The following is a 25040-nucleotide window of genomic DNA, read 5'->3' on the forward strand; positions in this document are numbered from 1 at the left end:
ACTCTCTCTTTCTCTCTACCACCATCAGAGGAGCACACAGGCTGGATCCCAAGCTCTTGAAGCCAGGTCTCTGAGTCTCTCTTCCTTTGTTCTATTTCCTCTTTCTCTATATCCCCTTCACCCATTTTCTCTCAGTTTCTAACTCTCCTTCTCAGGTGTCCACCTAGGAATATATTAATTTGTGGCTACAGGCAGACACAACTCATCTCTGTCCCAAAGATTTTAGTTTTCATCACTGGTAGAAGGTAGAAGGGTGACAGAAAATAGATTTTAGTTAATTGGAAAAAAATAAATTAAGAAAAAGCTCTTTTCAACCACGGGAGTCAAATACATAGCCTGCAACATTCTCAGGTGCTGCATGAACCAGGGGAAAAGGTAATTGGAAAATAGTTAACAAAAGAAAATGACAAACAGATAATTATATGATCATTTAAAATGTGTGCTTTCATCATCCTCATGTACAGATTGAGGCCAATAAAAAATCATTCCACCTCTAAAGTATATCCTGTTGGTGTCTGACTTCCCCAAGGTCAGTTCCCCACTTCACAATTCTATCTCTCCCCCCTGCTCTCCATTCAGAACATTCCTAGAGGCAGGGACAGGAAGTTGGGATACCCCTAAGGTTTGTAACAATAAAACTACATGAAATAAAAGGAAACTAAGGCCAGAGATGATCTCTCTATGGTCCTGCTGTACATTAATGTGATTATGGGAATGGAGGGTCTGTCATCTGTACATAGGAAAGTCAGACCAGTGAATTAATTGGGCAGCAGGAATTCTACAGTGGATCCAGCTACTGAATGCTAAAGCCAATAGATCAGAACCAGGCTTAACAAGAGACATGCTTCCATGTGGCATTTAATGCCACAAAGAGGAAAATATATGTCCAATGGTGAATCTCTTTGTGTGAAAGGAGACAAAGTTTATATCTTCCTTTCCATCTCCAGAATTTCCCTACCAAGGGGAATCAAGGCCAGCCCCATTGCATGACCATAGCTTATACTCCAACCAAGACTAGAAATATTCCGTGGTTCCACAGCACCAAGGGAAAGGGATTGAAGGAAAGAGTATTGGGCAGTCATTGAACCTGCGGTCCTAGAATTTGGGAGATGAAGAAGGTTGTATATCACTAGGACAGAAGAGAATAATACAATATCAATAACAAGGATGATGAAGACAACTCACATGCTTTTTATACCTACCATATAAAAAGGACCTTTACTCATAGAATGCTATTATATACAGAGAAAATGTAATTCATTTTTCCAGATAAAGAAACTGAGGCCTCAAAAGGAGGAGTCATTTACTACACGGAGAGTAGACAGAAAAGAAAGGATTCTATCCAAGTTTTATGATTCTGAGCTCAGGGCTCTTTCTACCACAATGCACTGTGCCATGGGACCAGGGGGGGGGAGAGAGTCACTTTTGTCTATTTCTGTCATGCCAGGGAAAGAGAGAGCCCCACACAAAGTTGGGGGCCCAATCCAGATACTCACCATAGATTATAATATTCTTGGTTGCAGTACGCGTCAAACCAGTGAATGAGTTAGATGCAGTACAGGTATAAGTGCCAGCATCACTCAGGGATGCAATAATAGAAAATGTGGCTGAGTTGCTGACTGGTTGTCCATTGTGTAACCAAGTGAATTGTGCTGCAGGGTTAGAATCAGCAACACAGATCAAGGTAATATTTGCCCCAGTAGGGTACTCATCGGGGGAATGTACAATTGTGGCGATATCTGGGCCATCTGGAAGAAAGAGAAGGATTCCATATTGAGATTATGGCAGAAATAAGGGGGCATCTCCTAGTCTGTAACCCATCACCAAGGACCACTGTGTCTCCCTGATCCTCCTTTGAGCTGGGAAATTCACAACTCATCTTCTACTTTTCCAGTGTGGATCTGAACTTGGAAGATCTTAGGGCTTTCTCCAGTTCAGCACCCTGGATGGCCACCCTCCACCAGAACACATGACAAGGCCAATTTGGGCTCCCTAAAGATGAAAGGGGTTGGGAGCCTCAGAGCCTAGCTCTTTAGCTCTCTGAGGAGGGATGGAATTAGCCTGGCCTCTAGGAACACACCACCAAGCTATAAGCAGGCACGATATAGGATGAACAAATTTACTCACAGGCAACATCCAGTGTGAATGGATCACTCCTATTGCGATAAAATGGGTTCTCGATTTCACACACATAGGGCCCTTTGTTATCTCTTCTTGTGAGACTGCGGAGAGTCAGTGTCCTCCTATCTGGCGACAGCTGTATCCTGCGACCAGCTGGGGCAACTCCGTTTATGAACCACTTGTAAGCGTGAATTTGACCTGTAGCATTGCAGGTCAATGAGAAGTCTTTGGTCTCCACTGCAGTATTGTTGGAGGTGAGAATGGTAGGTTTGGACAGTGGCGCTGTGCAGAGAATAGACAGAAAATGACTGTGTTGGTTCTTTTTCTTACCTTATAACCAAATAAGTGGTTTGGAAGTGGCCTGTTTAAGACCTTGGCAAGGCAGGAGGCCAGAGACCAAAAACCTGTGATTTCAATGGCAAGGACACCCCTTTCTCTGGTGCAGATCACAACTCCTCCAGGCCTTAGGAAAAGTTCAGCTTCAGTTCCTGTGGCTGACAAAGACATTCACATGGAGCCCAAGCCCCGGGTGCTCAGTCTTTCTGGGCTGAGGCAAGTAGGACTGGGGATGACAGACCCCAGACAGAAAAATCTGGGGAGATTTAATTGCATCTATCCAGGAATTCACTGAAGCACTATCACTATTAGAACAACTTGAAGAAGAACCTGAAAAGATTCAAGTTGTAACTTCTATGTGTGACATACCCACAGATATACCACAAGGGGTGTTTGCAAAATATCAAAATGATATGAGTTAGATTAAATCTATTACTCCTGTTAGGACTGAGGTCAGGGAAGGAATACCATCTAAGATACCACAATACAAATTGAGTAGAGAAGCGAGAGAAGAGATAACACCTATCATAAATAGTTTGCTTGAGCAAGGTATATTGAGACCTATGGTATCTGAATACATTTACCCAATATTAGCTATTAAAAAGAATAAGCTAAATGAAGATGGAACTCCTGCCTGGAGATTTGTGATGGATTTAAGGGCTGTGAATAATTTTATATGAAAAAAAAACACACTATAACACCATCTCCAGACAATATCACAACTCAAATACCTGCAGAGTCTAGGTGGTACACAATGTTGGACCTGAGCAACACTTGCTTCACTATACTATTGCACCTTGATTCTCAAAATATTTTTGCTTTCCAATGGAGACAAACCCAGCTGTGCTATGCAAGATTAGTGCAAGGATGTTGCGAGTCTGCTTCAATATTTTGTCAACTGTTGCAGAGAGATCTAGGTACCATAACTTTCAAACATAGCAGATTGATACACTATGTGGATGATTTGTTGCTAGCATCTCCTGACCCTAAAACATGTTTGGAAGATTCAAAGAAATAATTGATAGAACCTTATAAGAGGGGACATAAAGTTTCTAAAAAGAAGATTCAATGGGTCCTACCAACAGTTGAATATTTAGGATTAGTCCTGGAGGGGGACACCAGGAAAATATCTAATAAAAGGAGGGCAGACATACAGAAGCTAGGCACCCCTAGAACTAAGAAAGAACTTAAGAGCTTTTCTGGCGGTTGCTGGTTTCTCAAGGCAGTACATAGTAGGATATTCTCATATTTCCAAGTGCTTGATTGATATGACAAAGAAAGATATTAAAGAACCATTGCAATTAAATAAAGAACATTTACATGCTTTGTCACAGTTGAGAGGAGCTATTTTATCAGTTCCAATTTTGGGAATATTTGATTATATGAAAGAATTCCACTTGTATGTCCATGAAGCAAAAGGTGTTGCTTCTGGAATATTAGCACAGTATTTTGGGTTAAATCTGAGGGCTATTGCATTTTACAGTCCTATCCTTGACACGGTTGCACAAGGAATGGTTCATTGCCTCAGGAGCTTAGTAGCTACAGCTCTAATGGTCAAGAAGTCATATGATATAGTACTAGGATGTAAATTGCATGTGTATTCCGCACATCAAATTGAAAAACTGTTGTGGTCGCAGAATATGCATTCATTCACCGATGCAAGAATATCCCAGTATGAAGTCATTTTGTTAGGCAATTATAACATCACAATTCATAGATATGCACCATCGAACCCAGAATCTCTGATCCCTGATTTGCCAATGGATGGAGAAGTATTGCATGATTGGGATCAGATAGTGGAACTCATGCATAGGCCAAATGAATGCCTTAAAGATACACCTCTTATGGATCCAGAAATAGAGTTATACATGGATGAATCCTCTTATGTTCATGATGGGAGAAAATTCACAGGGGCAGCAGTTGTTGACAATGACAAAACTCTTTGGCATGCATCACTGCCAAGCCATGTCGGCGCTTAGGGAGGATCATGGCCCTAGAATTAGCTAGAGGGAAAAGAGTTAATATTTTTCTGGATTCACAATATGCTTTCTCCACGGTGCATTGGTCATCATACATATGGTAAAACAGAGGGCATAAAACTTCAGCTGGGAAACCAATTGCATATCGCAATCTGATAGATCATATCATAAGTGCTGTAGACTTTCCTAAAGAGGTGGCCATAATCCATTTTAAGGCACACACTCATGGGAAGGACAGAATACCCCTAGGGAATGACTGAGCAGGCACAACATCAAAGTACGCTGCTAGGTTCGATCCTCACCATGTGCTGAATTTCTCTCTGATCAAAAGGCAGGATCTCACTGAAGCCTAGGATGGAGAAGAGATGCAGTCATGGAAAGAGCAGCTAGGTACTAAACTAATCAAGGGTGTCTGGATTGCTCAAGGGGGTAAACCTATTCTCCCTAAAAAGTTATATCAACATCTATGCACTGTAAGTCATGCAGAAGGACATTATGGAGTGCAAGGGATTCTGGATACCATAAAGAGATATTGGACAGCACCAGGAATTACAAAAAATACCATTAGAACTTGTCAGGCATGTGAAACATGCAAGAGATATAATCAAGGACATTTTAAGAGTGGTGCATTGGGAAGCAGACCACTCAGCTATATGCTTTTTCAGTGTATTCAAATTGATTATATCAACATGCCTAGAGACAAGGGATACAAATATGCATTGGTGATTATGGATAAATTGACTAGATGGGTTGAGGCATGTCCATCCAAGAAAAGTGACACTGCTACGGTAGATAATCAATAAATCTTCTAGTGAAAAGTGAAAGAACAAGAATTAGCAAACTTGAAATCACTATTTTTAACAAAATCCTGAGACCCTATGCATAATGGTCACACCCATCTGTGAAAAAACATATGTAGACCTTACTTGCTTTTCACGAAGGTATACATATGCAAAGCTTACCTCCATGCACGAAGAGAATACATGTAAATCTTACCTGCAGACATAAAGATTGATAAATTCTGACAAACATTCATGAAGATTTCAACTTACTTCCATGCAAATATACTTTTCACTCTTATTTGTACACACATAAAAATGTCACATGCATACATGTTTGTGGTTTGTTCGTGTGTTCTGGGTTCCTGATTGATTATTCCAGTGGATCCTGATTTGAAGACCACATCTTCAATCAAGACTGGAAGATGGCAACTGGCATGCAGACCAGACAGAGGACCAGAGCGTAAGAAAGATTTTATGCAAACATCGTTAAAGGACATGGTAGGACTTTGGAACTTTGGAATTTTGGAACTTTTGATCATGAGGGTATGTAAGAATGCATAATACATGTTACCTCACATATATGCACATATATGCACACATCCTACATAGAATACACTTTAGTAAGATATCTCATAGAATGGGTAAGTACAAAACATGCATAGTGGCATAACAAAAGACACATTGATACAAATTTCTGTGGAAAATTCAAAGATTTCTTTTCTGTATGAGTTTGCACAGAAATATAGTATGATGTACATATGTCAATGTGTATGGATCCTATGTACACATGTAAATTACTATTGACTAATGAGCTAACTTTATTTGAGTAATTTATTAATATTCTAACTACTAACATTAGTGACAGCCTAGTGAATTTGTTTAAGTCTTAGGAAAGTAGACATAGAAGTTCTGAAGTATAGAATTTACATTGCATTATGATTGTAGGTTAGCATTTGTTAATGATAGTAAACTTTTCTTAGTGACTGTATAGACATTAGGAATTAGGACATTTGCATATTCTTAATGTTAGTGAAATTGTTGGATTGATTTGACAAATGTTACAGGATTTGTTATGTGAAACTATATTCATGTAAATCCCTTACCTAAACCATTTTCCTATACGATTCTTAGCTTAACATCTATGTAGATAGAATAGTTAAGTTAGGATTTTTTTATCTGGGGGTGGCTAAGGGAATACTTAAGATAGCACAGGGTGAAGAATAGATAGATAGAATTAATAAGTGTAAGTATCATTGAAAAATGCAAGTTGATTTTTTTGGAGAATAAAAGGGGGGATTGTGGAAGAGGCATGAAGAAAGAGAGGATTTGCAGGACAAGCCAAGCATGCAGACCAAACTGGGGACATGATCTGCAAAATCAAGGTGAAGATTCCAAAAGGAATGTTCCCAGGAGGAGGCAGTTGGGAGCCTGGACAGAGGAGAGAAACTGGGACTTTGGGGTTCTCTCTGGGAGTGACTGACCAAGAGAGAAATCTCTTCTCTGGATTCCTGATCAAGAGAGCCTGGCTTTTCCTGACAGGCAGAGAGAAAGACCTTTGTGGTTTTTTGAAAGAGTCTGGACTTGAATTACTCAAGCAGAGATTATCTGACTGGAGAAGGAAGATTTAACAGTTATCTTCCATCTCTCTGGCTGTAGCCAGAGTGTCACAATTGTGACTAGACTGACATTTCCTAAACCCTTCTTAATTCTCCTTGTAGGTTAGGGACAAACTTCATCCCTCTCACCTCAATCCACATTCTGTTTGTTACCAATAAACCCTTTACCTGAGAAAAGAAGAGTAAAGAATATTTCTCTGAAATCGCATAGTTCCCCTGGGTTACTTAGAAGGTGGCTGACTAAGACCAGGGGAGTGGAAAGGGTAGCGGGAGGGCTTCAGGTGGAAGACTGGGAGGTGAAGGGTGGAGAGTAGAAAATAGTTTGATTTATTAGCCTTTAGTGATCTTTAGGCAGCTCCAGAGTAATCCCCTCTAGCAGTATCTATCTCTCTAGCCTTATCTCTCATCTATCTCCATTATAACTAGGCAACCTCAGGTGTCCCCTTGTAGCAGCTCTCTAGTCACAAGCCAGAATATCCAGTTACCACAACCAGAAATATTTACACAGATTATCTCTTATATTACAAAATGGACTGGTGGGGAGGGAAGCAGTATAAGGGATGGAGAGGGTTGGGAGGTAGTTTTAAAAGACTTCAAAAAATAAGGAGGGAAATAAGAAGGGATGGGGTAGAAAGGGTAGTGAAATAAGGGTGGAAACTAGGAGGGCTGATTAAAAGTAGATTATAGAAGGAAATAGTGAACGAAGAAAATGCAGAACTACAAGTAGAAAGCAAAATGTTGGGAAATACATATCTGGCAATCATAACTCTGAATGTGAATGGAATGAACAAATCCATAAAACAGAAGCAAATAGTAGAGTGGATTAGAATCCAAAACCCTACCATATGCTGTCTACAAGAAACACACATGAGGAAGATAGATACGCATAGGGTGAAAGTAAGAGGATGGAGCCAAATCTATTGGGCATCAACTGATAAAAAGAAGGCAGGAGTCGCAATCATGATATCTGACAAAGCCAAAGCAAAAATAAATCTAGTTAAAAGAGATAGGGAAGGTAATTACATCCAGATGAAAGGCAGTATAGACAACGAGGAAATTTCAGTACTCAACATATATGCACCAAATGGCATAGTATCCAAATTTCTAAAGCAGAAACTAGTGGAGCTCAAGGATGAAATAGATAGGAAAACTATACTAGTGGGAGACCTGAACCTTCCTCTATCTGAACTAGATAAATCAAAACAAAAAATAAATGAGAAAGAGGTAAGAAAAGTGAATGAAATCCTAGAAAAATTAGAGTTAGTAGACATGTGGAGAAAAATAAATGGGGGCAAAAAGGAATACACATTCTTTTCAGCAGCACATGATACATTCACAAAAATTGACTATGTATTAGGGCACAAAAACATTGCAAACAAGTACAAAAGAGCAGAAATAATAAATGCAACCTTCTCAGATCACAATGCAATGAAAATAATAATTAGTAAGGGTACATGGAGAGGTAAATCAAAAATTAATTGGAAATTAAACAATACGAGTCTCCAAAACTGGTTAGTCAAAGAACAAATCATAGAAACAATTAATTTCATTGAAGAAAATGACAATGATGAGACATCCTTTCAAAACCTATGGGATGCAGCCAAAGCAATACTCAGGGGGAAATTTATATCCTTGAGTTCATATATTAACAAATTAGGGAGGGCAGAGGTCAATGAATTGGGCATGCAAATTAAAAAAACTAGAAAGTGAACAAATTAAAAATCCTCAGATGAAGACTAAATTAGAGATCCTAAAAATCAAAGGAGAAATTAGTAAAATTGAAAGTCAAAGAACTGTTGATTTAATAAATAAGACTAGACGCTGATACTTTGAAAAAACAAAATACACAAAGTACTAGACCATCTAATTTAAAAAAGGAAAGAAGAAAACCAAATTGACAGCATCCAAGATGAAAAGGGAGACCTCACCTCTAATGAAGAGGAAATTAAGGCAATCATTAAAAGAATCATTATGCCCAATTATATGGCAGCAAATGTGGCAATCTAGGTGATATGGATGAATACTTAGAAAAATATAAATTACCTAGACTAACAGAGGAAGAAATTGGTTACCTAGACAACCCCACATCAGAAAAATATTGAACAAGCCATCAAATAATTTCCTAAGTAAAATCCCCAGGTCCAGAAGGATTCACAAATGAATTCTATCAAACATTCAAAAAACAACGTATCCCAATATTATACAAACTAATTGGCAGAATAAGCAAAGAAGGAGTTCTACCAAATTCATTTTACGACACAAATATGGTACTGATCCCAAAACCAGGCAGGTCAAAAACAGAGAAAGAAACATATAGATGAATCTCGCTAATGAATATAGATGCAAAACTCTTAAATAGGATCCTAGCAAAAATACTCCATCCAGTCATCACAAGGGTTATTCACTATGACCAGGTAGGATTCATACCAGGAATGCAAGAATGGTTCAATATTAGGAAAATATGAATCTTAAAACTGCTCAGACTCTACCTTGGAACATTTGGTTAAGGCTATTCCCCATTTAAAAATGGAGGTACTTGATCAGGAATGTACTGGGAATTTTAACATTACTCCACCCATACTTAGGCATACTTTAGGGGAAGATAAAGTTGTAAAACTCCTTACTGGAACAATGAAAAAGTCCCTAATTCATACTTACAGTGAGTCCAAAACCTTAAGCTAGGTCTATTTTTAGATCTAATACAAAAAGGTACTAAGTTCCTATAAAGGTTAAATTAATCAGTAAAAGGTCAAGCAACTTACAAAAGGAAAGCATAACAAAAGAGGTGTGAAGTTTTAGTCTACTCAGAGAAGGTGATAACAAAAGAATATGTGAATTAAGAATGGTAAGTCCTGTGGAAAGCATCTACTGTGATTAGTAGATGTGAAAATTTAGGGGAGCTGACATAAGAGAAATTTTTCTTTAAAAGGAGATGGTTCTCTCAACTTAGGAGTTAGTTGGATCTCAGACTCGTTGGAGTAGCTGGGTCTCTGAACTTAGTTGGAATCTTGCTTGGAACAAAATCTTGTGGTGAGTGGATAAAAGACTGACTTAGTTTTCTCTCTAAAAGAGAAAGGCCGAGGCCATTTGGCCTAGGCCCTAGGCCTTTTCCTACTATTTCCTCTTACTCTGTCTCTCCTTTCCCTTAATTCCTTCATTCATTTTAATTAAAATCTCTATAAAACCCAATTGACTTGGGTATTTCATATTTGGGGTTTTTCCCATGGCAACAACTTATTTTTGATATAAAATCAAGACACTAAAATTATTTCTACAGTTTTGGCAATTCACAGTCTTGAACCCACATTTTGATGGTAACAAAAACCATCCACATAACTGACCACGTTAACAAGCAAACCAATAAAAATCACATGGTTATCTCAAAAGATGCAGAAAAAGCCTTTGATAAAATACAGCACCCATTTCTATTGAAAACACTAGAAAGTATAGGATAGAAGGGCCTTTCCTAAAAATAAAAAACAGTATAGATCTAAAATCATCAGCAACATCATCTGCAATGGAGATAAACTAGAAGCATTCCCAATAAGATCAGGAGTGAAACATGGATGCCCATTATCACTTCTATTATTTAACATTATACTAGAAACACTAACAGTAGCAATTAGAGAAGAAAAAGAAATTGAAGGTATTAAAATTGGCAATGAGGAGACCAAGCTATCACTCTTTGCAGATGATATGATGGTCTACCTTAAGTATCCTAGAGAATCAACCAAAAAGCTAGTGGAAATAATCAACAACTTTACCAAAGTTGCAGGATACAAAATAAACCCACATAAGTCATCAACATTTCTCTATATATCTCCAACACATCTCAGCAGCAAGAATTAGAAAGAGAAATACCATTTAAAATCACCTTAGACAATATAAAATACTTAGGAATCTATCTGCTGAGATAAACACAGGAACTTTATGAACACAACTAAAACACACTCTCCACACAATTAAAAATAGATCTAAACAATTGGAAAATCATTGGTTGCTCATGGGTAGGATAAGCTAACATAATCAAAATGACAATTCTGCCCAAATTAATTTACTTATTTAGTTCCATACCCAAAAAAAATTTTTACTGAGTTAGAAAAAAAAACATAAAATTCATTTGGAAGAACAAAAGATCAAAGATATCCAGGGAAATCATGAAAAAAAATGCAAAGAAAGGAGCATTTGCAGTCGTAGATCTAAAACTATATTATAAAGCAGGGGTCATCAAAACAAGTTGGTACTGGCTAAGAGACAGAAAGTAGGATCAATGGAATAGACTAGGGGTAAATGACCTCAGCAAGACAGTCTATGATAAGTCCAAAGGTCCCAGTTTTGGGGACCAAAACCCACTATTTGATAAAAAAACTGCTGGCAAAATTGGAAGACTGTATGGGAGAGATTAGGTTTAGATCAACATCTCACACTCTACACCAAGGTAAACTCAGAATGGGTGAATGACCTGAATATAAAGAAGGAAACTATAAGTAAATTAGGTGCACACAGAATAGTATATTTGTCAGATTTTTGGGAAAGGAAAGACTTTAAAACCAAGTAAGAGCTAGAAAAAATCACAAAATGTAAAATCAATAATTTTGATTACATCAAGTTAAAAAGTTTTTGTACAAACAAAACTTATGCATCCAAAATTATAATGGAAGCAACAAATTGGGAAAAAATCTTCATTACAAAAACCTCTGACAAAGGACTAATTACTCAAATTTATAAAGAGCTAAATCAATTGTACAAAAAATCAAGCCATTCTCCAATTGATAAATGGGCAAGGAACATGAGTAAGCATCTTCCATATGAAGAAATCAAAACTATTATTAAGCACATGAAAAAGTTTTCTATATCACTTACAATCAGAGAAATGCAAATCAAAACAACTCTGAGTTATCAACTCACACCTAGCAGATTGGCTCATATGACAGCAAAGCAAAGTAATGAATGCTGGTGGGGGTGTGGCAAAGTTGGGGCATTAATGCATTGCTGATGGAGTTGTGAATTGATCCAACCATTCTAGAGGGCAATTTGGAACTATGCCCAAAGGGCATTAAAGAACAGTCAGCAGTGATTCTGAACAACTTGGAGGAATCTACGAGAAAAAAACACTATCCACATTCAGAGGAAACACTATGGGAGTAAAAACACCCAAGAAAAACAACTGCTTGAATACATGGGATGAAGGGATATGGTTGGGGATGTAGACTCTAAATTAACATCCTTGTGCAAACAACAACATGGAAATAGGTTCTGATCAAGGACACAAGTAAGACCCAATGAAATTTCACATCAGCTGTGGGAAGGGTAGGTAGAGGGGAGGGAGGGAAATAAAGAGATTATTGTAACCAAAAAAAAATTAAATTAATAAAAAAAGAAACGATAAACAAGGGGCAGCTGGGTAGCTCAGTGCATTGAGAACTAGGACTAGAGATGGGAGGTCCTGGGTTCAAATCTGGAAGAAATATACACAGTAACAGCAATATTGTACAAGGATCATCTGTGAAAACTTGGCTACTCTCAGTAATGTAATAATCTGGGACAATCCTGAAAGATTTATGACAGGGAATGTTATCCACTTCCAGAGAAAAAAACTATTGGAGTTTCCTTTCATATTAGTATATTTGTGGTTTTATTTTGGAATTTGGTTACGTATAAATGTGCTCTTACTACAATGTCCCAAATGGAGTGTTTTGTACAAAATAAAAATACAAAAGAAAAATTAAGGAAAAAAGAATTAGTAGAACATTAATGGTCATGATTTACCAAGCTCTTTACAGATATTATTCCATTTGATCCCAAGTCACTTAAAGAAACACTGAACAGAATGAGTTCAAAAAAAGAAACTTCAGATTTCTCTGAATTAATGCAGAATGAAGTGAGTAGAACCAAGAGGGTGATTTATACAATAACAACAGTGTTCCGAAGTCAAAGAACTTTGAAAAACTTGGGACCTCTGATCAATGCAGTGGCTAACAAGGATTGCAGAAAACCCATGATAATGGGTTACTCACTTCTTACAAAAACCTACAGACTTCCTATGAAATCAGCTGCCTCACTTCAGAAATGGGATGCAGTCAGGGTGTATGTTGCAACAGATATTTTTTGAGCATCAGAATTTGTTTTCCTTGATTGTCCATGTGGCATCATAGGTGTATTTTAATCTTGAAACAATTATTAATATATCAATAGTGCAACCTATATTATTATATACCAGATTCATGGGCAAGTAGTTCTTGATCATTGTATTTAATAGGTACTGGATTAATTCTGACCACTCTCCAAATCTACAGTCCAAAAGTCAGAAGAATTCCTGGGTAGGCTGCCACAGGGACCTGGTTCCCCCCTTGTCAGACCAGATTCCATACCAGGTCACATGTTTGAATAAACTCCTCCTCCTTGATCTAATGGTTGTCAGTTGAGCCAATGTTAACTCTTATGCCATGTTACATGATCATTAGCTACCTCCATTCCCCATTCCTTGATCCTCCAATAAAAGATTGAGGAAATATGTAGTTTACTCTTTCTCTCTCTCTACTAGAATCAGAGGAGCACACATTAAGGCTTTTTAAGCACTGTCTCTGAGTCTTTCTTCTTTTATTATATTCCCTCTTTCTCTATATCCCCTTCACCCATTTTCCCTCAGATCCTAACTCTCTTTCTCAGGTGTCCACCTAGGAATAGATTAATTCATGGCTACAGGCAGGCACAACTCATACCTGTCCCAAAGATTTTAGTTTTCATTAGTGGTAGAAGGTAGAAGGGGGACAGAAGATAGATATTAGTTAATTGGAAAAATAAATAAATTAAGAAAAAGATCTTTTCAACCACAGGTGTCAAATACATAGCCTGCAACATTCCCAGGTGCTGCATGAACCAGGGGAAAAGGTAATTGGAAAATAGTTAACAAAAGAAAATGACAAACAGATAATTATATGATATTTTAAAATGTGAGCTTTAGGCATCCTCATGTACAGATTGAGGCGAATAAAAAATCATCCCTCCTCTAAAGTATATGCTGTTGGTGTCTGACTTCCCCAAGGTCAGTTCCCCACTTCACAATTCTATCTCTCCCCGCTGCTCTCCATTCAGAACATCCCCATAGTCTAGGAGAGGAAGTTGGGATACCCCTAAGGTTTGTAACAATAAAATTGCATGAAATAAAAGGAAACTAAGGCCAGAGATGATCTCTCTATGAACCTGCTGCCCATTAGTGTGATTATGAGACTGAAGGTTTTGTCATCGATACATAGGAAAGTCAGACCAGTGAATTAATTGGGCATCAGGAATTCTACTGTGGACCCAGTTACTGGAGGCTAAAGCCAATCATCCCTTTACATGGATAAGAATCAGGTTTCATAGCAGCCATACTTTCATGTGACTTTTTATGCCACAAAGAGGAAAAATATAGGTGCAATAGTGAATCTCTGTGTGTGAAAGGAGACAAAGTTTACATTCTCCTTTCCATCTCCAGAATTTCCCTGCCAAAGAGGACCAAGACCAACCCCGTTGCATGACCAGAGCTTATACTCCAACCAAGACTAGAAATATTCTGTGGTTTCACAGCACCAAGGGAAAGGGACTGAAGGAAAGAGTATGGGGCAGTCATTGAAACTGCAGTCCTAGAAGGTGGGACACAAAGAAGGTTGTATGCTACTGGGACAGAAGAGAATAATACATTATCAATAACAAGGATGATGATGACAATTCACATGATTTGTGCCTAACATGTAAAAAGTACTTTCCCCACATAAAATCCTATTATATACAGAGCAAACATTATGCACTTTTCCAGATGAAGAAGCTGAGGATGTGAAAGGAGGAGACACTTACCACACAGATAATAGACAGAGAAGGAAAGATTAAATCCAAGTTTCATGATTCTGAGTACAAAGTTCCTTCTACCACAATGCAATGTGCCAGGGACCACGGAGGCAGAATGTCACTTATGTCTATTTCTCTCCATGTCTATTTCTGCCAGGGAAAGAGAGAGCCCAACACAAAGTTGGGGGCCCAATCAAGCTACTCACCATAGATCATAAGAGTCTTGTTTGCAGTGCGCGTCAAGCCAGTAAATGAGTTAGTTGCAATACAGGTATAGTTTCCGATATGATTCAGGGATGTAATAATAGAAAATGAGGCTGAGTTGCTGACAGATTGTCCATTATGTAACCAAGTGAATTGTGCTGGTGGGTTAGAATCAGCAACACAGCTCAAGGTAACATTTATCCCAGTTGCGAACTGATCACTTATATGGTCAATTGTGGCAATATCTGGGCCATCTGGGGGAAAAAGAAGGATTCCATATTTAGATTATGGCAGAAAAGAAGGGCATCTCCTAGTCTGTAACCCATCACCAGGGACCACTGTGATGCTCCTTTGAGCTGGGAAATTCACAGCTCCTCCTCTACTTTTACAGTTTGGATCTGAACTTGGAAGATCTTAGGGCTTTCTCCAGTTCAGCACCCTGGATGGCCACCCTCCACCAGAACACATGACAAGGCCAATCTGGGCTCCCTAAAGATGAAGGGGTTTGGGAACCTCAGAGCCTAGCTCTTTAGTTCTCAGAGAAGGGACTGAATTAGCCTGGCCTCTGGGAACACACCACCAGGCTATAAGCAGGCACCATATAGGAAGAAGCAATATACTTACAGGCAACATCCAGTGTGAATGGATCACTCCTATTGCTAGAAAATGGATTCCGGATTTCACACTCATATGGCCCTTTGTTATCTCTTCTTGTGAGCCTGCTGAGAGTGAGTGTCCTCTTATCTGGCGACAGCTGTATCCTGCTACCAGCTGGGGCAACTCCGTTTATGAACCACTGGTAAGCGTGAATTTGGCCTGTAGCCTGGCATGTCAATGAGAAGTCCTTGGTCTCCACTGCAGTAATGTTGGAGTTGACAATGGTCGGTTTGGACACTGGCGCTGCGCAGAGAATAGACAGAAAATGACTGTGTTGGTTCTTTTTCTTACCTTATAACCAAATAAGTGGTTTGGAAGTGGCCTGTCTAAGACCTTGGCAGGCTGGAGGCCAGACACCAAGAACCTGTGATTTCAATAGCAAAGCTCCCCCCTTTCTCTGGTGCAGATCTCATCTCCTCCAGGCCTTAGGAAAAGTTCAGCTTCAGTTCCTGTGACTGACAAAGACATTCAGATGGAGTCCAAGCCCCGGGTGCTCAGTCTTTCTGGGCTGAGGCAAGCAGGACTGGGGATGACAGACCCCTTCATCCAGCACCTGGGCTTGGATTTGAGGCCTTTATAGCTTGGCAGAACCAACAAGAGTTTATGATTCCTTGGCCTGGGCTTTCGGAAGCCAGTGTTCCTTACCTTGACAGCTTGATAAGGATATTGGGAGAGGTTGGTGTGGATAGACCAGGGACAGGCCACAGGGAGACTGTGCTCAGAAAGGGAAACATTACTTTAATTCTGAAGAGGAAAGAAAAGGAAAGGCAGAGAGTGGAAATAGATCAGTTAGTATCAGGGAACAAAAGGAAGAGCCTCAGGTTTGGAGTCAGGTCAGACCTGGTTCAAGTCTGGAGATTTCAAACCCACAATAACATCTCTGGTGCCTAGGACATGATTTGTCCACAGGAAGTAGTGCCTACCCTTTACAGAAGATTCTGGAATTCCCTGCTTTGGCCTCTCCCTTTTCCTTAGGTGTTTCCTACCCTATAAGATAAGAATGAGAATGTTGAAGGTGATCTTCAAGCTCAGATATGGTTTTATGGTGGGAATCTAAACTAATGGGGAATAATTTTCCGAGAGTCTTCATGGACCCAAGGAGAGCCCTTTCTTTATCTCTAGTTGGAAGTAAGGCCTTGCCACTGAGAGAGATATGTATGCCAGAGCAATCTCTGGGGCACATGCATGAGGATCGTCAGGCCTCTGTCCTGGGTCATCCATGGCCAGCTGTCTTAAAAATAATTTCTAAATTGATAGTCATAAGTTAGAAATATTTCAGCTTCCTTGACCTTTCTCCTTGTTATTTTGGTAGAGCTTGCACTCCATCCCTGGGTCTCCATTGGGAAGTTTAATGTGAGGAAGAGTGAGCCTCCCATTTGTATCCAGTAAAGCCAAGTGACACTGGCCAGGACAGTGACAAATCTGAGGTCAGCTAGCTACCTTTTGTAGTGGGGGGAGAATATGAAGGAACAGTGAGCATTCTCCTGCCATGAAGGCCATGGTAGGACTTTTTGGAAGGTGTTTTGGCAGCATCAATGGATACAGTGACTGACATGACATAATGACTAGTGGTAGCCTAAGAGGGAGAAAGACCTATGTTCAAATTCTGTCTCAAAATGTTACTGGCTGTGTGTCTTACTAGCAAGTCCCTATCTGTGTCTCAGTCTCCTGATCTGTTAAATGGGTAAAATAATCTCTCAGTCCAAGTGTTATTGGACCAAAAGAGAACATATATAGAAGTTCTGTATAAATCCTGAAAATAGACCAAACAACGGTTCAGAGGAAGGAAAGTACAGAGTGTGAGTCTGAGTACCAAATGTAGACTCATGCTGTCTGAGCACACAATGCATGGCCAGAAGTATCTGAAAGGCCTGATGCCCTTTTGTGAATGGCTAAGGTTTAATGACAGACCAAGAACACTCAAGGATAGTCTGTAGGCAATAGAGAGTCATGAGCAGAGAAGAGACTAGAGCACACACATATTTAATTGAAGGACCAATTGAGGGCACTTGAGATGCTTAGCCCAAAGAAGAGAAGACTTGAGTGGGAGAGGAGACGTGTCTCCATGGACTGGTAGAGTTATAATGGGTTCTGTGCCCATGCCAGGGGATGTTCAGTGGCTTACATTGATCAGGTGGGGACTATTTTCCTTTCTCCTTACAGCAACATTCAGGTACCCTTTTATCTCTTGTCTAACACAGAACAACCCTTTTTTTAACCCTTACCTTCTGCATTAGAATCAATACTATGTATTGTTTCCAGAGCAAAAGGGCCAGGCAATGGGGGTTAAGTAACTAGCTCAAGGTCACAGAGCCAAAGAGGATCCAGTTTTAATGGACTTGACTCCCTGATCATTTCTCTTCCAAAAATGATTTGGGATGCCTTGGGGAACTAACTGAGCAGGATTCCTGGCCTGACTCTGCAACAGTGCTGAGACCCATAAACAGGTTCACATCCAACACAATCCCTTCATGGGTGAGGATGGACTCCAACATTTGCCCCTCTATCATCAGATGCAAATCAGGCTGGCTCAATCATCCCTGGCCTCAGATATTCCTCTCTTGCTATTGGTCTCCTTCTGTCCACTAGGTGGAACTACCAGGTGTGACAAGGAAATCACTTTTAAAAGACTGATATATATTAATTTAAGGTCGCCAAGGAATTCAGCTATGTAATTCCTTAATGAAAACTCGTCAGTTGTCAACCTTTTATGGAGTTTTAATTACAAACAGGAGGAAGAAAGGAATTAGAGATAGAGAGATAGAGGGAGAGAGAAAGGGGAGAGAAGGGAATAGGGCTTGAATACCCCTTCTGTTTAGGCTGGGCCAAAAGGCCCAAGCCCTTAGATAGCTGGGGCAATGAAAGGAGATCAGTCCCTATTACTCACGTGACCAAATATGGAGAAACAGTCTCCTGGGCCCACACCTTCAGCTTCCTTCAGTGCAAGCTTCTCAGAGCACACCTCAACCACTCAGACAAACTCCTCAATCACCCCCAGTCTTCAGACCCTCCTATCCTTCAGGAAAACCCTCCAAGTTCCCTCCCCTCAGTCCTCACATCTCCCAATCACCTGTCCATCAATTTCCCTTTGCCAATGGAGGCTCTAGCTTAACCCAGGACCACCCAGAGGTCTCTGGCCTTTGCACATGTCTGTTGAAGGTCATATTTTCAAATAATTAAATCTTTGATCCTTTGCTACAGCCCTTTCTAAATCCTGTTAACCTGAGGAGGATAGAGATTGGAATAATTAAATTTTGATCTAGGCTGCAGCCCTTACTCAATCCTGTTAGGACTGAATAGGGTGGAGATTGATTCAAAGTATCTCCATTGAATCAATTCTAAAATCAATCATGACTCAAAGTAATACCTGTTCTATGCTTTAAGCATAGGTCAAAGTCCTTTCCATTGTTCAGCAAAAGGTTTCTGTCCTAAAGTAATCTTAAGAAGGGAAGAGGAGGAAACTCCCATGCCAATGGGGTTCACATTCCAATAGCCAAGACCCACTATCAATAGGGAATTTTTCAAGTATGAAATTTCCCAATGGTGAAATTTCCAACATTTATAAGTCTAAGAAATTTTGAGGTTTACACAGGACAGGAAGAACTCTGGCTCATAAAAAGTTTCAGAGTAGCAGTTGACACCTAATGTGATCTAGGGCATCTTAACCTCTCTAGGGCTGTCTGTGGATACAACTGACTTCAGTTCCCTGGAAAGATCAGGAAATGTCCAATTAAACAGAAAATCCTGAAAATCCAAAGAGAATTTAATAAAATCAAAAGAAAAAATGCAGAATTAAATAAATCTAGGATCTTTTTTTTTCTTTTTTTAATAAAAATACAACTAAATAGATGACCCATTGGTTAATTTCATTAAAGAAAGAGGAAAACATAATTACCAAAAGCAAAAATGAAAAGGATGAATGAGTTAGCAATGAAGTTGAAATTAAGGAAATTCTGAGCAATTATTTTAAGCAATTATGTACCAGCCATAACTCAGAAACAAAGAGTAATAGAAGGGTTACATCTAAAAAGCAAATCGGGAAAGGCTTTACAAAGTTATAATTGTGGATTGTCTTATGGCTCAATTAATATGGAAAGGCATAGAATATGTGGTTTCAGGTTTAGGATGGTATCCTCATGAAATCTGGGTACCCATTGCTAAAGATATACTACAGAAATATTTAGTCTTTACTATTAGCATACCCCATTACTATTACCACCTACACTCCACAAGGTTAATTTTCTTTTTTGTCCCAACATCCTGTTGTTTTTCCTAGTGTTCTAAGAGATCTTCCAGTATCAGGACCTAATGTTTATGTTGATGCGAATGCTAGTTATAAGGCAGGAGTATACAAGGAAGGTAGCTACCTGTCATTTTTACCACTCCTTTTTCTTCTACCCAACAAAATGAATTAACAGCTGTTTTGCTAGAATTTTGGTTATTTCAGGAGACTTTCAACCTCATAATGGACTTTAAATATGTTTTTCAGTCTTTGCAAGGTGTAGAACAAGCTGTCATCAGATCTACTCAAAGCAATGTACAAATGTTATTCTGTAAATTACAAACTGTCATATGACAAAGGACACATCCAGTGTATGCCATGCATGTACGCAGTCATACCAATTTACCTGGACCTATTTTTAAAGGAAATGATATCATAGATCAAGCTTTGATTGCTCAATGTTATCTAACTGATATGCAATTAGCTGAGGAATCCATCATAGATTTCACCAAAATAGTACTGCTTTAGGCCAAATGTTGCAACTCACTAAAGATCAAGCCAGGAGTATTGTTAAAAAGTGTCCTAATTGTGTTCCAAACCATCCCCCAATGTATATTGGTGTGAATCCCAGAGGCTTAAGTAGTACAGATATAAGGCAAATGGATGTGACTCACAAACCGTCCTTTGGACGACTTAAATATATCCATGTCACTGTGGATACTTATTCAGGGTTTTTATGGGCTTACTTTTCAGATGCCTGGTCCTCCCAGAACATTTAAAACAGATAATGGACCTGCTTATACTTCCAAACAACTTTTTCTTTTTTGTAAAACTTGGGATATTCAACACCTCACAGGTATCCCATACATTCCACAAGGACAAGCTATTGTGGAGCATAGTAATCAAATACTAAAAATGTTTCTTTTAAAACAAAAAGGGGGAGACAGCACCCCACATCAACGATCGGCAATAACTGTATATACTATAAATAATTTGATCTTTACTTCCAATAATATATCCAGAGCTGAAAATGTTTTCTCTGCATTTTCTTATGAACGAAATTGAGGTACCACTACTCCTGTATTCCCTGCTACAGAAGAAAAATTTGTCATATGGAAAGATGATGATCAATCCTGGCAAGGACCTCACCCAGTGGTCCTGCAAGGCCAAGGCTTTGTTTGTGGCTCCACAGGTAAAGACAGTGTATGGCTCCCTTCCTGCTGAGTTCAAGAGACTGACTGACCATAAAGAGAAGGACGAGAAGGGGACTCCGGAAGCCTCACAAGGAGACTCGACTACGTCTCAATAAGATACTGACTCTTCTACTTCTATTCCAGAATTTAAGTACAGCTCCTGGAATAAAGAGATGGGTTTTTTGGGAACAACCACCTTGGGTAGAGTATGTCGGCATGGGACACACTTTACCGTAAGTCATCTTATATACAAAAACTAATTCAGATATTCCTGGCATTTACCATTTTGAGAGACAAGCTAAGGACAATAATCAGGCCAATAATTGTTTGTGTCTTTCAATTGGACTGGACTAGTTGAGGCACCCCCAGTGTGCCTCACACAAGACCATCCTGAATGCCTGCCCCTCAGATCTCTGCAGGCGGATTATTATGGTCATCCTGACCTGTCAGACTCTTTCTGGATAGGATCTTATCGTGTAGACAAAGGGGTAAAATATAAAGGGTACAGCCAACTGCAATATTTAGTTTGGCTAGGGGAATCTTGTGATGGTACTTGGGGACAAGAAATACCTATTTGTCCTTCTGTGATGGAATATGAACAAAGAGACACTGTTAATATGTTTCCTCCCTTGCTATTGTGTAGATCTAAAAGGGCACCATGTATTCATTGGAAAAATATGATTTGGGTATCTTGGCATAACGACACAAGGTGTATTGGAAAGAAACTGGATTCTTATAAATTTCATCATAGTTTTATAGGAGGATACAGCTTGCCTTTGTGGGTGATGCCCCCAGAGCTAATTGGTTACGTTCTGCTAATTTCATACAGATTTTGATTGATTATGGAAAGACAGCCCTGGCATTGGATAAAGTAAATATGTATCACTATGTTAATGTTTCTAATAATGGAAAAGTCCAAAAACCAGTAAATACAAGTGTTACATTAGACATTCAGACTTGCCTAACAGGGGGATATGCTTTTATACCTACAGTAAATAATCATCCTTAAGCTTTGAACATTACTGAAATAACAAGCAAAAGAGTTAAATATTTGAATATTGGAATGTAACCTGTAGCAACTGTAGGGTCAGTTACTGTGTAGGATCACAGGTGGATGGGCCTGTCTTAATCATTAAGTGAACACGCATGGCCCTTTTTGCCACTGAACATGAAGATTCATAGTATGGTAGCCCAGGGGATCAAATTCTTTATGTATTACAACAAAAAATAAGACCACAACATAAATGATGTATTACTTGTATTGCATTAGGCATAGTAGCATTAGTTTCTTCATTGGCTTCTACTATAATAGATTCTGTATCTTTAGCACAATCAGTATCTAACTTACATTCTCTTGAGAATGACGCCAATCATTTGAAAGCATTGGCTACAAATGTAACCTCAGCATTAGAAAGAGAAAAAGAAATTGATACAAGTTTTTACAAAAGTATTATGATGTTACAGAAAAATATGACTGATCTAACAAATGAAGTAGAATATATCATTGAAAACACACATGAAATGTGATTATAGATATACTGCATTTTGCTTACTATATAAGAGTAAATAATGACACAAAAACATTCCTATATATCCTAAAATCCTATTATATACAGAGCAAATATTATTCATTTTTCCAGATGAAGAAGCTGAGGATGTGAAAGGAGGAGACACACTTACCACACAGATAATAGACAGAGGAGGAATGATTAAATCCAAGTTTCATGATTCTGAGTAGAAGGTCCTTCTACCACAATGCATTGTGCCATGGGACCACGGAGGCAGAATGCCACTTATGTCTATTTCTCTCCATGTCTATTTCTGCCAGGGAAAGAGAGAGCCCAACACAAAGTTGGGGGCCCAATCAAGCTACTCACCATAGATCATAAGAGTCTTGTTTGCAGTGCGCGTCAAGCCAGTAAATGAGTTAGTTGCAATACAGGTATAGTTTCCGATATGATTCAGGGATGTAATAATAGAAAATGAGGCTGAGTTGCTGACAGATTGTCCATTATGTAACCAAGTGAATTGTGCTGGTGGGTTAGAATCAGCAACACAGCTCAAGGTAACATTTATCCCCATTGCGAACTGATCACTTATATGGTCAATTGTGGCAATATCTGGGCCATCTGGGGGAAAAAGAAGGATTCCATATTTAGATTATGGCAGAAAAGAAGGGCTTCTCCTAGTCTGTAACCCATCACCAGGGACCACTGTGATGCTCCTTTGAGCTGGGAAATTCACAGCTCCTCCTCTACTTTTACAGTTTGGATCTGAACTTGGAAGATCTTAGGGCTTTCTCCAGTTCAGCACCCTGGATGGCCACCCTCCACCAGAACACATGACAAGGCCAATCTGGGCTCCCTAAAGATGAAGGGGTTTGGGAACCTCAGAGCCTAGCTCTTTAGTTCTCAGAGAAGGGACTGAATTAGCCTGGCCTCTGGGAACACACCACCAGGCCATAAGCATGCACCATATAGGAAGAAGCAATATACTTACAGGCAACATCCAGTGTGAATGGATCACTCCTATTGCTATAAAATGGATTCCGGATTTCACACTCATATGGCCCTTTGTTATCTCTTCTTGTGAGCCTGCTGACAGTGAGTGTCCTCTTATCTGGCGACAGCTGTATCCTGCTACCAGCTGGGGCAACTCCGTTTATGAGCCACTGGTAAGCGTGAATTTGACCTGTAGCCTGGCATGTCAATGAGAAGTCCTTGGTCTCCACTGCAGTAATGTTGGAGGTGACAATGGTAGGTTTGGACACTGGCGCTGTGCAGAGAATAGACAGAAAATGACTGTGTTGGTTCTTTTTCTTACCTTATAACCAAATAAGTGGTTTGGAAGTGGCCTGTCTAAGACCTTGGCAGGCTGGAGGCCAGACACCAAGAACCTGTGATTTCAATAACAAAGCTCCCCCCTTTCTCTGGTGCAGATCTCATCTCCTCCAGGCCTTAGGAAAAGTTCAGCTTCAGTTCCTGTGACTGACAAAGACATTCAGATGGAGTCCAAGCCCCGGGTGCTCATTCTTTCTGGGCTGAGGCAAGCAGGACTGGGGATGACAGACCCCTTCATCCAGCACCTGGGCTTGGATTTGAGGCCTTTATAGCTTGGCAGAACCACCAAGAGTTTATGATTCCTTGGCCTGGGCTTTCGGAAGCCAGTGTTCCTTACCTTGACAGCTTGATAAGGATATTGGGAGAGGTTGGTGTGGATAGACCAGGGACAGGCCACAGGGAGACTGTGCTCAGAAAGGGAAACATTACTTTAATTCTGAAGAGGAAAGAAAAGGAAAGGCAGAGAGTGGAAATAGATCAGTTAGTATCAGGGAACAAAAGGAAGAGCCTCAGGCTGGGAGTCAGGTCAGACCTGGTTCAAGTCTGGAGATTTCAAACCCACAATAACATCTCTGGTGCCTAGGACATGATTTGTCCACAGGAAGTAGTTCCTACCCTTTACAGAAGATTCTGGAATTCCCTGCTTTGGCCTCTCCCTTTTCCTTAGGTGTTTCCTACCCTATAAGATAAGAATGAGAATGTTGAAGGTGATCTTCAAGCTCAGATATGGTTTTATGCTGGGAATCTAAACTAATGGGGAATAATTTTCCCAGAGTCTTCATGGCCCAAGGAGAGACCTTTCCTTATCTCTAGTTGGAAGTAAGGCCTTGCCACTGAGAGAGATATGTATGCCAGAGCAATCTCTGGGGCACATGCATGAGGATCGTCAGGCTTCTGTCCTGGGTTATCCATGGCCAGCTGTCTTAAAAATAATTTCCAAATTGATAGTCATAAGTTAGAAATATTTCAGCTTCCTTGACCTTTCTCCTTGTTATTTTGGTAGAGCTTGCACTCCATCCCTGGGTCTCCATTGGGAAGTTTAATGTGAGGAAGAGTGAGCCTCCCATTTGTATCCAGTAAAGCCAAGTGACACTGGCCAGGACAGTGACAAATCTGAGGTCAGCTAGCTACCTTTTGTAGTGGGGGGAGAATATGAAGGAACAGTGAGCATTCTCCTGCCATGAAGGCCATGGTAGGACTTTTTGGAAGGTGTTTTGGCAGCATCAATGGATACAGTGACTGACATGACATAGTGACTAGTGG

At 39.7% G+C, this 25040-nt stretch overlaps 1 protein-coding gene across 1 annotated transcript; it reads right to left on the minus strand.

Moving 5' to 3' along the window:
- Nucleotides 1-2104: 2104 nt before the first annotated feature.
- LOC103092857 (carcinoembryonic antigen-related cell adhesion molecule 5-like) lies at nucleotides 2105-23060 on the minus strand. The gene is made up of 4 exons (XM_056825367.1): nucleotides 22815-23060; nucleotides 15490-15765; nucleotides 14868-15119; nucleotides 2105-2403 (listed from the first exon to the last, which is right to left on the minus strand). The coding sequence occupies exons 1-4, from the start codon at nucleotides 23017-23019 to the stop codon at nucleotides 2120-2122; spliced, it is 1017 nt and encodes a 338-aa protein (XP_056681345.1). The 5' UTR covers nucleotides 23020-23060; the 3' UTR covers nucleotides 2105-2119.
- Between the last annotated feature and the right edge of the window lie 1980 nt (nucleotides 23061-25040).

The sequence above is a fragment of the Monodelphis domestica genome, chromosome 4 (assembly GCF_027887165.1).
Source record: "Monodelphis domestica isolate mMonDom1 chromosome 4, mMonDom1.pri, whole genome shotgun sequence".
In the NCBI taxonomy this organism is placed as follows: Eukaryota; Metazoa; Chordata; class Mammalia; order Didelphimorphia; family Didelphidae; genus Monodelphis; species Monodelphis domestica.